The sequence below is a fragment of the Chrysochloris asiatica genome, unplaced genomic scaffold (assembly GCF_000296735.1).
Source record: "Chrysochloris asiatica unplaced genomic scaffold, ChrAsi1.0 scaffold00067, whole genome shotgun sequence".
Classification (NCBI taxonomy): Eukaryota; Metazoa; Chordata; class Mammalia; order Afrosoricida; family Chrysochloridae; genus Chrysochloris; species Chrysochloris asiatica.
The window spans coordinates 8,087,842-8,101,820 of NW_006408585.1; the positions used below are offsets into that span (position 1 = coordinate 8,087,842).

General features: G+C 38.4%; 1 protein-coding gene across 1 annotated transcript in view; it reads left to right on the forward strand.

Moving 5' to 3' along the window:
- The window catches only part of CCDC175 (coiled-coil domain containing 175), a 115,714-nt gene that overhangs the window by 22,313 nt on the left and 79,422 nt on the right, over positions 1–13,979 (forward strand). The window contains exons 6-7 of the mRNA XM_006864638.1: positions 3,602–3,724; positions 10,752–10,861. Coding sequence (XP_006864700.1) covers positions 3,602–3,724; positions 10,752–10,861 — 233 coding nt within the window. The remainder of the gene's footprint in view (positions 1–3,601; positions 3,725–10,751; positions 10,862–13,979) is intronic.

Below are 13,979 nucleotides of genomic sequence, written 5' to 3' on the forward strand. Positions count from 1 at the left end.
TGGACTTCCAGAAGAAGAAATAAGCCTGTGTTGGAAGAGGTATAGCCAGAATGCTCCTTAGAAGCCAGGATGGTGATACTTCGTCTCTCATACCTTGGACAGACATATTATCAGGCGGGACCAGTCCCTGGAGAAGAACATCATGTTTGGTAAAGGGGAGGGTCAGCAAAAAAGAGATGGATTAACAGGGTGGCAGCAGCAATGGGCTCAAACATAACAACAATTTTGAATATGGCTCAGGACAGGGTAGTGTTTCCTTCTGTTATAAGTAGGGTCACTGTGAATTGAAACTTATTGGACAGCACCTAACAATAACATCAGAGTGTCTGGAAGTAAATGATAAAGTAAAGGAGCTGAACAGAAAAATTTAAAAGTCAGCTTGAGAAGCCAAAGAAAAGTATCAAAATGAAATGTGCAAAGACCTGGAGATAGAAAACCAAAAGGGAAGAACACGCTCAATATTTCTCAAGCTGAAAGAACTGAAGAAAAACTCACTGTATGATTTGAAATATTGAAGGGTTCTAAGGGAAAAATAAGGAAGTGTGTAGAAGAATCAAAAGAAGATGGAAGGAATATACACATTGTACCAAAAAGTACTGGACAATGTTCAACCATTTCAGGAGGTAACATATGTTCAAGAACTGATGGTACTAAAGGAAGAAGTCCGAACTATACGGAAGCATTAGAGAAACACAAGGCTGTAAGAACTGATGGAATACCAACTGAAATGTTTCAACAAACTGATTCAGCACTGGAAGCACTCATTAGTCTATGCTGACTGACTAACCAACTGGAAGAGATCCATATTTGTTCCCATTCTAAAGAAAGATGACCCAGCAGAATATGGAAATTATTTAGTAATATCACATGCAATTAAAATTTTACTGAAGAGAATTAAAAAATAGTTGCAGTATCACATTGACTGGGAACTGCCAGAAATTCAAGCTGGATCCTGAAGAGGACATGGAAGGAAGGATATCGTTACTGACGTCAGATAGATCTTGGCTGAAAGCAGAGAATACCAGAAAGTAGTGTTTTATTGACATCCACAGGCATTCAACTATGCAGATCATATCAAACTATGAACAACATTGCAAAAAATGGGTATTCCAGAACACTTAATTGTGCTCCTTTGGAGCCTCTACATAGATCAAGAGACAACCATTTGAACAGAACAAAGGGAAAATGATTAGAAAAAGCATGAATGAGAATATCAATGAAATATATGGATCACAAAATTTCTTTCGTATACATCTATTCCCATGATACAGCGATCATTGTTAATGTTCCCATTATTCCGAGTAGGCTGGTAAAACTGCTGGTGCAAAGTCACCCAGACATATGTTTTCATAGTTGTGTGATAGCATTGAGTGTTCTTTCTTAGGCCTTATTGTTGTGGTTGTGAAGTGCCATCGAATTGGTTCTGACCCATAGTGACCCTGTATAGGGTTTCCAAGGAGTAGCTGATGAGCTTGAACCGCCAACCTTGCAATTCAAACGGCTTTGCAGTCTGGCGCATTAACCCACAGCGCCACACCAGGACTCCTAGGCCTTATTAGGTAACTTTATTCTTGACCATTCATTTTGTCATGAGTTTAATTTTGATACAAGGGTGACACACTTCAACAGGTTCTACCCAATGATCAGAATAGGTTTGATTTTGGTAAAATGGTAAAGAGTTGCTCAAAATTGGAAGGTCCCCTTTCTTTGTTTTGCTCCCCAGTAAAAATGCGGATTTGGGTTTTCACACAATCCTTTCTTTTGTTCTAACTCTCTGGTCTGCTGTTGTCATTTATGTTGTTGTTGTTGTCAGGTGCCATTGAGTCAGAACTGACCCATAGTGACCCCATGCACAGCAGAATGAAACAATGTCCAATCCTGGGCCAACCTCACTACCACTGCCACACTTGAGTCCATCAATGATGCCACCTGGCCAATCCATCTCACTGGGGGTCTTCCTCCCTTTCTCTGACCCTCCACTTTACCCAGCATGACATCCTTCTCCAGCGACTGTTCCCTCGGGACAATATGTCCAAACTATGAGAGATGAAGTTTAGCCCTAGTGGCCTCCAAGGAGCACTCTGGCTGCACTTCTTCCAAAACAGAACTATGATGCATGGAGGGGATTGCAACCATGGCAATGGGATGATAAACGATGGAATGAATGTAAGACTAAGGTTCTCTCATGTAAACTATCATATAATTCACAATAAAACATTAAAACAAACAAACAAACAGATCTATTGGTTCTTTTGGCAGTCCATGGCACTTTTAGTATTCTCCTCCAACACCGCAACTCAAAGGCATTAATTCTTCTACGATCTTCCTTATTCACTGTCCAGCTTTCGCATCCATATGAGGTTATTGAAAATACCTTGGCTTGGGTCAGGCGCACCTTAGTCCTCAAGCTGACATCTCTGCTCTTCAACACTTTAAAAAGTTCCTGTGCAGCAGATTTGCCCAATGCAATACGTCGTCTGATCTCTTGACTGCTGCTTCCGCGAGTGTTGATAGTTGATCCAAGAAGAATGAAGTCCTTGACAACTTCAATCTTTTCTCCATTGATAAGAATGTTGTTTATTGGTCCAGTGGTGAGGATTTTTGTTTTCTTGACATTGAGATGCAATCCATACCGAAGGCTGTGCTCTGTGATTTTCATAAATAAATGTTTCAAGTCCTCTTCACTTTCAGCAAGCAAGGTTGTATCATCTGCATATCGCAGGTTGTTAATGAGTCTTCCTCCAATCCTGACGCCACGTTTTTCTTCATAGAACCCAGCTTCTCATATTATTTGCTCAGCATATAGGTTGAATAAGTATGGTGAAAGAACACAACCATGTCACACACCTTTCCCAATTTTAAAACATTCAGTGTTCCCCTGTCGCACTATCAAGTCAAGCTGCACTCCTGGTGACCCTTATTTGGAATAGAATGGTTTCACAGAGTTTTCAAGGCTGTCACCTTCAGAAGCAGATCCTTAGGCTTGTCCATGCTGAGGGGTTTCTGGGTAGGATAAAATCTAGTATACTGTAAATTTGGGAACCATTGCCAGGATGTTTTACCAGCAAATAATTATGATGGTAATTGCTTTTTTAAAAAAAATATCATCTTTACCTTTAAAATATATTCAAATTTATTAGGCATGTGGGTTAAAAAGGGAAGAAAATTGACACTCTTTGAATTTTGTGGGAAATTAAATAAATACGAGGGACTTCCAAGAGTTTGTGGGAAAAATCCATTATCTTTCAATTCTATTTTCCACAAAATTTTTGAAGCTCTCTTGTATGTAATGGTAGCTGGATATCTTTAAATATAAGGTAATTGCTTTTATACTTTGCTATTAATTATAATTGTTATACCTGTCCTTATACGTTTACTGTTTTGTATTTTCAATTATAGTTTGGTCCTTTGAGGGTTACTCTTTTATCTATAAAGTTGCAAAACTAGCAAGCCCTGTTTTTTGTTGTTATTGCTGCAGTTGGTATACTTAGATTGGATGGGTTTCAGAAAAGATCTATTGACAAATTTAAAAATATATTTATTTCCTAAACATTGTTATGCTAATTGTCTTTTGTTTGATTTATTATGTTTATCCCTATAGATTGAAGATATTAAAAAAGTGTGTGAACACAAAAGATTGCAGGCTTTTAGGAAGAAGAAAGATTTGGATAGATTAAGTACTAAAATGTCAAAAATGAAACAAACAGTCACTTCCAAAACAGTGGTAAGAAAGAATAAAATGTTTTCTCAAGCCCGACTTGAGCACCTCAAGATATAATTTTAAATGACTGGCGATGGTTGTTAAGTGCCATCAAGTCGGTTCCGACTGACTCATAGCAAGCCTGTATAGGGTTTCTGAGGCTGTAATTTTTTGAAGGAATAGAAAGCCTCATCTTTCTCCCGCGGAGTGGCTGGTGGATTCGAACCTCCTATCCATGGTTTGCAATCCAGTGTTTATTGCATGGAGTCAACGAACTCCCTAAATGACTGGTAGCAGGTGATTTCTTTATCTCCGTGTCATTCTGGGAGAATTTTTTAGCATGCCAACACTTCCTGACACTTACTTTAAAGTATTATGGTGTTCTGTTTTCTTTGTCTCCAGGAACATGGTGAAAAGAAAGATGTTTGGAATCCTTTAGGTACAAATTTCATTTGATGGGAGAAAATACTATGAAAATGTTGATTTAAAAAAAATGCATACAGACTAGCCAAAGATGTTGATATTTAGCATATCTCCATGATTGCTTTATCTTACGTAACAAATAACCTGAATGTTTCATTCTATGTGTTTGGGAACAAAATAAAATTTAGGTTTTCCATTGTTACTAGGTAAGGTTAAATTAATATAGAAAAAGGATTGTTTATCTAAATTAGAAAATACTTCAGAGCTCTGAACTTCGATTTAAAAAAATGGATAACCTGGTTAGAATACCAGCAGAGTGTTAAGTACTTTGCGAGGATTATCCGTATTTAAAGATGAAAAAATGAAGTCTTATGGAGATGTTTAGTTGAAATACTTACTGTTAGTATCATTTCTGTGTTAACTAAAACAGAAACAACTGTTAACCTACCACAGTTGACTTAATGAGCTTTTACTGTGTTTCTTCTATGTGTAAAACTATATGGTAAAACAGCAATATTGAAATAATCAGCTTTCTTATCAGAAAATTCATTTAATCCCATTATACTTAATATGGGGGTTCTGGTCATTATGGTATTTAATTAAAAAGCATCAGTAAACTAAAAATAAAATGCCTTTAAAGACATACATGTAAGAAGATCATTGTAATTTTGTTTTAAAATTTCAACAGTATAAGGAAAAATGGGCCAGGTTAGGCTTGGTGGTAGTGGTGGTTATTTGCTGTGGAGTCAGTTATGACTCATAGAAACCCTGTGTAGGGTTTCTGAGGCTGTAAGTCTTTACAGGAGCAGAACCCAGTGCTGATCCAACAGCTTCAAACCAGGAGTCCATTACCACCCATGCTGCTGTTGTTAAGTGTTGTTGAGTCAGTTCCTACTCCCAGTGACCCTGTATAGGGTTTCCAAGGAGTGGCTACTGAGTTTGAACCACTGATTCTGCAATTCACACTGACCATGCAATCCAGTGCTTATCCTACAGTGCCACACCGTGACCCTTGGACACCTTCTAAACCTGGTGTGGTGCTATGGGTTATTGTGCAGTTTAATCCTGAATATAGTGTGGGGTCAGAGAAACACCTGTGAGTAGCATAGAAACATCCCAGTCATGCCAGGAGGAAAAAGTGAGTGGAAGATACCCCAAATTATACCTTTCTGTGATGCTTCTGACTGAACTATTGGGCCTTAGATAGTTCCAGCATTTATATTTAGGCTCTGAAATCCCAGAATATTTGAACAGCCGACCTTGCGGTTCAAACCAACCTTAAGGTACAGTGCATTATCCTGCAGTGCCACACCAAAACTACTATATTCAGTACTTCTTGTTGTTAAGTCCCATCGAGTCCATTCTGACGCAAAGCAACCCTGTATAGAGTTTCTGAGGAGCAGCTGGTGAGCTTGAACCACCAACCTTGCGGTTCAAACTAATTTCAGACATATTATCAGGAGGGACCAGTCCCTGGAGAAGGACATCGTGCTTGGTAAAGTGGAAGGTCAGTGAAAAAGAGGAGGACCCCAAAGAGATGGATTGGCACAGGGACAGCAGCAATGGGCTCAAACATCAACAATGATTGTGAAGATGGCACACAGTTGGGCAATGTTTCATTCTGTTGTGCATAGGGACGCTATGAGGCAGAAACAACTGGACAGCATCTAACAACAGCAACAACCATCAAGTTGTGCAACCATCACCAATGTTCATTGACAAATTCTCCATCATCATAAACAGAAACTCAGTGCTTCCTAAACAGTGATTCCTCCTCCTTCCTGCTTCTGAAACCACTAATACTCTTTCATCTTTGGATTTGCAGATTGTTAGGTTGTGTTGTTAGGTGCTGTTGAGTTAGTACTGACAAAAGGGAATAAATGGAAAGTAAAAAACTCTTTGATCAGACAACAGAAGAAAATTTAAAGCCAACCAACTAACCATGTTTGGTTTGTATCCTTTGGAATCCTGTACATTGTTCTTCTTGTTGTTAGGTGCCATTGAGTTGGTACCAACTCAGCAACCCTGTGTACAGCAGAATGAAACACTGCCTGGTCCTGTGCCAACCTCACAATTGTTGCCACATTTGAGCCCATTGCTGTTGCCTCTGTACCAATCCATCTACTTAGGGGGCTTCCTTTTTTTCTCCTACCCTCTACTTTATCAAACATAATATCCTTCTCCAGGGACTGGTCCCTCCGATGATATGTCCAAAGTATGAGAGACAAAGTCTGGACATCCTGGCTTCAAGGAGCATTCTGACTGTATTTCTTCCAACACAGATCTGTTTGTTCTTTGGGCAGTCTGTAGTACTTTTAATATTCTCCTCCAATACCATAACTCAAATGCATCAGTTCTTCAGTGGTCCTCCTTATTTACTGTCCAACTTTCACATGCATGTGAGGTCATTGAAAATACAATTGCTTGAGTCAGGTGCACTTCTCAAACTGACATCTTTGCTTTTCAACACTTAAAAGAGGTCTTGTGCAGCAGATCTACATAATGCAATATGCCATTTGATATCTTGACTGCTGCTTCCATGAATGTTGATTGATCCGAGCAAAATGAAGTTTTTGACAATTTCAATCTTTTTTCCATTTATATGGATGCTCTGTATTGGTCCAGTGGTGAAGATTTTTGTATACTTTATATTGAGATGAAACCCATTTTGAAGGCTGTGGTCTTTGATCTTCATCAGTATTTTTAAGTCTGCTTTACTTTCAGCAAGCTAGATTGTATCATCTGCATAATGCAGATTGTTAATGAGTCTTCCTCCAATCCTGATGCCACATTTTTCTTCATATAATCTAGCTTTTCAGATTGTTTGTTCAGCATACAGATTGAATAAGTATGGTGAAAAGATACAACCCTGGCACACAACCTTCCTAATTTTAAACCATTCAGTGTTTCCGTGTTCTATTCAAACAACTGCCTCTTGGTCTATGAACATATTCCTCATGAGCACAGTTAAGTGTTCCAGAATACTCATATTTCTCAGTGTTGTCCATAGCTTGTCATGATCCACACAATCGAAACCCTTTGCATAGGTAATAAAGCACAGGTAAACAAACATCTTTCTGATATTCTCTGCTTTCAGCCAAGATCCATTTGACATCAGCAATGATATCCTTCATTATACATCCTCTTCTGAACGTGGCTTGAACCTATGGAAGTTCTATGTCAATGTATGGTTGCAACCACTTTTGGATTATTTTTAGTAAAATTTTGCTATCATGTGATATTAATGATATTGCCCGATGATTTCTGCATTCCGTTGGGTTTCCTCTCTTTGAAATAGGCACAAATATGGGTCTTTACCAATCAGTTGGCCAGGTAATTGTCTTCCAAATTTCTTGGCATAGATGAGTGAGTACCTCTAATGCCACATCAGTTTGTTGAAAGATTTTAATTTGTATTTCATCATTTCCTGGTGCCTTGTTCTTTGCCAATGCCTTCAGCGCACCTTGGACTTCTTCCTTGAGTATCATTGGCTCTTGATCATATGCTACCTCTTGAAATGGTTGAACATGGACCATTTCTTTTTGGTACAGTGACTCTGTTCTTTCTGTCTTCTTTTGATGCTTTCTGCATCATTCAATATTTTGCCCAAAGAATTCTTCAATATTTCATGTCAAAGCTTGATTTTTTTCCTTAGTTCCCTCAGCTTGAGAAATTCTGAGTGTATTCTTCCCTTTTGGTTTTCTAACTCCAAGTCTTTGAACATTTCCTGATAATTTTTTACCTTGTCTTCTCTAGCTGACCTTTGAAATTTTCTACTAAGCTCTTTCACCTCCTCATTTCTTCCATTTGCTTTAGCATCTCTATGCTGGAGAACAAGTTTCAGAGTCTCTTCTGAGATATGTTTTGGTCTTTTCCTTCTTTCTTGTCTTCTTTATGACCTTTTGCTTTATTCCTGTGTGGTGTTCTTTATGTCATCCCACAACTCTTCTAGTTTTCGGTCTTTAGTGTATAATGCATCAACTCTGTTCTTTAGATGATCTCTAGTTTCAGGTGGAATATGTTCAAGATCATATTTTGGTTCTTGGGGACTTGTTTTAATTTTCTTCAGCTTCAGCCTAAACTTGAATATGAACAATTGATAACCTGTTCCACAATCTGCCCCGGCCTTGTTTTGGTTTGGGGATTTTCCATCGTTGCTTTTCATAGATGAGTCAATTTGATTTCTATGTATTCCATCTGGTGAGGTCCATGTATATAATCGTCTTTTATGTTGTTAAAAACTTCTTTGCAGTGAAGAAGTGACTGGTCTTACAAAATTTTATCATGTAATTTCCATTATCATTTTTATCACCAAGGCCATATTTTCCAACTACTGATCCTTCCTCTTTGTTTCCAACTTTTGCATTCCAGTCACCAGTAATTATAAATACATCTTGATTACATGTTTGATCAATTTCAGACTGAAGAAGTTGATAGAATTCTTCAGTTTCAGCATCAGTGGTTTTAGTGGTTGGTTCACAAATTCGAGTAACAGTGGTATTATTAACTGATCTTCCTTGTAGACACATGGGTATTATCCTATTACAGTCAGCGTTATACTTCAAAACAGATCTTGATATCTTCTTTTTGATGATGAATATAATGCCATACCTCTTTAATTTGTCATTCTTGGCATCGTAAAGCATATGATTTATCAAATCCAAAAGGGCCAATCAAGTCCATTTCAGCTCACTAATGATGTTTATGCGTTCCATTTCATTTTTGCAATTTCCAATTTTCCTAGATTCATACTTCTTACATTCCATGTTCTGATTATTGATTTTTTTTATATATATAACTGTTTCTCTTCATTTTGAGTTGTGCCCCATCAACAAATGAAGGTCCCAAATGCTTTACCAAGGATATCCGTATTTATGTGTTCCATTTCATTTTTGACAATTTCCAATTTTCCTAGCTTCATACTTCTTATATTCTATATTCCAATTATTAGTACTTCTTTCCAGCTGTTTCTCTTCAAATTGTGCTCCATCAGCAAATGAAGGTCCTGAAGTCTTTACTCCATTCATGGCATCACAGTCTACTCTACGTTAAGGAGGCAGCTCTTTCCCACTTGCATTTTGAGTGCCTTCCAACCTAAGGGGCTCGTCTTCCAGCACCATATCTGACAATATTCTGGTGCTCTTTATCATGTGTCAACATTTAATATTCTGGTGCTGACAGTATTCCATTGCTATGCATAAGGTTTTCAGGGACTATATATTCAGAAGTAATCAGTCTCTCCTTCTTCCTACTCTGTCTTCATCTGGAAGCTCAGGTGAAATCTGTCCACCATGGGTGATATTGCTGGTATTTAAACTACCTGTTGTATAGCTTCCAGCATCACAGCAACACACAAGCCACCACAGTACGACAAACTGACAAACAAGTGGTGGTTGTACGAATTCTTAATGTATTCTGGATATATGTCTTTGTTGTTGTTGTTATGTACCGTGGAGTCGGTTCCAACTCATAGCGACCCTGCACAAGGTTTCTGAGGCTGTAAATCTTTATGAGAGCAGAAAGCCTCATCTTTCTCCCGTGGATCAGAACAGCTGGTGGTTTAGAACTGCTGACCCTGAGGTTAACAGCCCGATTCATAACCATATCATTGTAGGAGTTCTTAATATATTCTGGATATTAAAACCTTCTCCAGTATATGGCTTCCAGTCATTTTCTTGCAGTCCATAAGTTTTTGCCTTACTTTACTGATAAAGTCCTTTGCTGTACAAAAGTCTTTAGTTTTAATGAGGTGCTGTTTACTTTGTCTTTTGTGCATGTGACCTTTGTGTCATATCTAAGAATCCATTGTTGACAACTGGACTCTAAAGCATTACTTCTGGGGTTTTTTCCTAAGAGTTTTATACTTTTAGGTCTTTGATCCATTTTTAGCTCGTGTTTTTGTGTGATGTGAGATATGGGTCAAACATATTCTTTTGCATATAGAAATCCAGTTGTCATGTTGAAGATCAATTAACCATAAATGTGTGTACTTAACTCTGGACTGTCAATTCTATTCCATTGGCCTCTGTGGCTACTATTATACCATTACTAGGCTGTTTTCATTACTGTAGATTCATAGTATGCTTTGAGATTGGGAAGTGTGAGGCTTTCTACTCTGCTTTTTTTTCCTTCAAATTCCCTTTAACTATTTGGGGCACTTTATAATGTCATATAAATTTGAGGATTAATTTTTCTATTTATGCCAAGAAAGTTGTTGGAATTATGATGGGTATTGTATTAAATCTATAGATTGTTTTGGACTTTAACTTTTAGAAACCAGTAGGCAGGCAATAAAATGAATTTATGTCTTAAGTGGTTCTCTTAAGAGATCCCTTTCTAGTTTCCAGATTCCCACTGCCATATTTGATGCCCCTCCCCCCCCCCCCCTTAACAATACACAAAAACTTTCTTTGGGGCAGGAGTGGTTTCTGATGATTTCAGAACTAATTTCTGTTCATGTTTGTTTTATGAAGGTACAATTATAATGCTTTTTTTTTTTTTTCCAACTAAAGGACACCCTCAATGTAAAGGTTGAGGACTACATAAATATTTAGCAGTTGTATTGCTGTCAAGAACCTGTTGGTAGTTATTGGATATATATACTCATAGTTTTAAATTTTTTCATTAGGTTCTTAGTGATCACAATTTAGAGATAGCACAGCTAAACGAATCAATACAGGAGTGGGAAAAAAAGGTTGAAGAATTGAAGAATATCTGTAAGATTCTGGAGGACAAAGTGTAAGTGTGATATTTTATTTCTGCTAAAGCATTTCATTAATATGCTACTTTACTTTTTTTAAAAACCTTTCTTTAGTTGTTGTTGTTGTTTAGTGCTGTCAAGTCAGTTCCGACCCATAGCAACCCTGTATAGGGTTTCCTAGGAGTAGCTGGTGAGCTTGAACTGCCAACCTTGCAGTTCAAATGGCTTTGCAGTCTGGCGCACTAACCCACAGATGAAACTTGGTGGTGGTAGTGGGGGTGTGCTGTGGAATCAGTTCGGACTCATAATGACCCTGCATAGGGTTTTTGAGGCTGTAATCTTTATGGAAGCAGAAAGCCCCATCTTTCTCTTATGGAACAGCTGGTAGTTTTAAACTGTTAACCTTGAGATTAGCAGCCTGATTTGTAACCACTATGACATTCTCTTAATTTACTAGATTGGAGTTCTGGTGTGGTGCTGTAAGAGATGTACTTGACCACAGTGTCAATTTGGATCACAAGATTGGTGGCTCAGACCCATCAGCCACTCCTCGGAAACAGTATATAGGATTGCTATGAATCAGAACAGACTCTATGGCACTTAATAATAACAACGACAATTTGCTGAATTGTTATACAGTTTCACTACATTAAAATTTACCAGTTACTACATTAAAATTTACTACATTTAAATTTAGCAGTCTTTCAGCTGAAGGGGCCCTGCTGACCCAATGGTTAAGTGCTCAGCTGCTAATTAAAACAGTGGTTAGAACCCACCAGGTGTAGGAAAAAAGATGTAGTGTTTTGCTTTTGTAAAGATCAAAGCTTTTTATACTTTGTGGGGCATTTCTAGTCTGCCCTACAGGTTCATTGTGAATCAGAATCAATTTGATGACAATGAATTTGGTTTTTTTTTTTTTACAGATGAGCAAGAGAAAAAAATCTTGGGTTATATAGTCAGCTTGGGAAGAAAGGCAGCACTGTTTGAAATGTACTATCTTTAGTTTCTGACTCCCCACCTATGCAATGGGACATGTCTTAATAATACAGCTACAGTCCATCCGCTATTCTGTCATAGGTGTTGTCAAGGTTACCAAGGACCTCTATCTTACCAAACTTCAGTGGTCTATTGTATTCCTTAGAGCAATGGAACTCTTAATAGAGTTTGACAGAGTTGAACATTCCTACCTTTTTGAAATCTGCTTTTCACTCTTGACTTCCCAAGCATCACATTCTTTTATTAGTTCACCCAGTACACTGGTTGCTCCTTCTCAGGATCCTTTACTTGTTCCAGTTCTTCCTTCTGATCACAAATGTTGGCACTCTCAACCATTTGCCAAAGAAAGGTGATCCAGTGAAATGTAGAAATTATCAAATAATGTCCTTAATATCACATGAAAGCAAAACTTTGCTGAAGATAATTCAAAAGTGACTGCAACCATACATTGACAGGTAATTGCGAGAAATTCAGGTTGGATTCAGAAGAGGACATGGAATGAGGGTTAACATTGTTGATTTCAGATGAATGGATCTTGGCTGAAAAAGAAAATACCAGAAAGATATTTGCATTTGTTCTTTTGACTAGCAATAGCTTCAACAGTGTTCATGGTAACAGATTATGGATAACTTTGTGAAGAATGGGAATTTCACAACACAATTGTGCTCATGTAGAACCTGCACACAGATCAAGAGGTAGTTGTTTGAACAGATCAAGGATATATACACTGTTATGGGGTCAGATTACTGAAGACTAGAAAGTCATGAAATACAGTATAAAAGAGGTTTATTAAAGAATACCTACAGGGGAGACGTGACATGCCAAAGGCTACATCATCTCAACATGCTTACAGCCTGACATTTATTTATGGGGAGAAATTCTTTCCTTCCAAAAGGAGGTGGACTTTCTGTTTGCTTAGTTCCGTTCTCTTGTGTCACTTCCTTCTCTGCTTTTTCTCCAGCTGCCCTCACATCTGGCAATCATGATGGAGTCTAAGATTTCAAGATGGATTCCATTGTGAGGGCATCTGGGATACTTGACATGACCTGTTTCGTTCCTGTGCTGAAAACTGGTTAAGGGGGAGGTTAATGTGTAGCTGATGGTTGATAGTGCCTGCTGGATAGTTGAACAAGGAGGGAGGACTTACAAGCTGGGCTGAGTCCCAGACACACAAGGAGATAGTTTTTTGTTTTATCTCATTTCTATCCTACCTGCCTGACAAGGAGATAGATTCTACCACTTGTCCACAGTCTGCTCCCCTATTCTTTGTATCTGGAGGTTTATTTGTGGTTTTACTGATCTTTTGCCAATGCCGCTTTTTTGCTGACCCGGAAATTTTCCTCAGTAATTTTTTTTTAAAGTTTTTATTGTGAATTGAGTGATAGTTTACATGGGAGGACATCAGCTTTACATTCATCCTATCGTATTTCATTTCATTGTAATGATTACAGTCTCCTCCATGCATCATCATTCAACAGCATTTGCTACCATTTCCTCTGGGATTTTGGGTTTTTTTGTTTTTTTTTTTTTTGGTGTACACTGAAGCACACAGTAATATATAACCATTCATACAACCAAAGGGCATACCCTGCAAGCGTGCTCCCTGGCCACCAGCACACCCCCCTTCTCCCTCCTTAAGTCTAGAGTTCCCAGCCGCTCCATCTGTCCACGTCATTGTCTCTGCTTCCATCTCTGGCATCACTGCTTCTCTGGATAGAGTCCCACACTCTACTCTTCTCCCTTGATGATTCCAGGGTCTTCCGCTCCTGGACTGCAAGATTAACCACTCCCTTCCTTTTGTTACAAACTGTCTTCATTTACATTTGCCACATTCACAATCAGTCCTGATAGCAATTATTCACTATTGAACCACAGGAATCTTATCCCCATCTCCTTTCACCAGCCCATCTAGACAGATTGGAAACCACTCAGTGGAGATTCTGCCTTTCCCCGCACCCTCTGAAACTAAGCTCCTTCTTAAAAACTTATACACCAGTCACTTCATGCTTTTGTTACCCCCTCCCCCCATAAAACCAAACGGCCACCACTCATCTGTCTGTCGTACTGTGGTGGTTTGAGTTGCTGTGATTCTGAGGGCTATGCCACCGGTGTTTTAAATAACCAGCAGGGTCACCCATGGTGGAAAGGTTTCAGATGAAT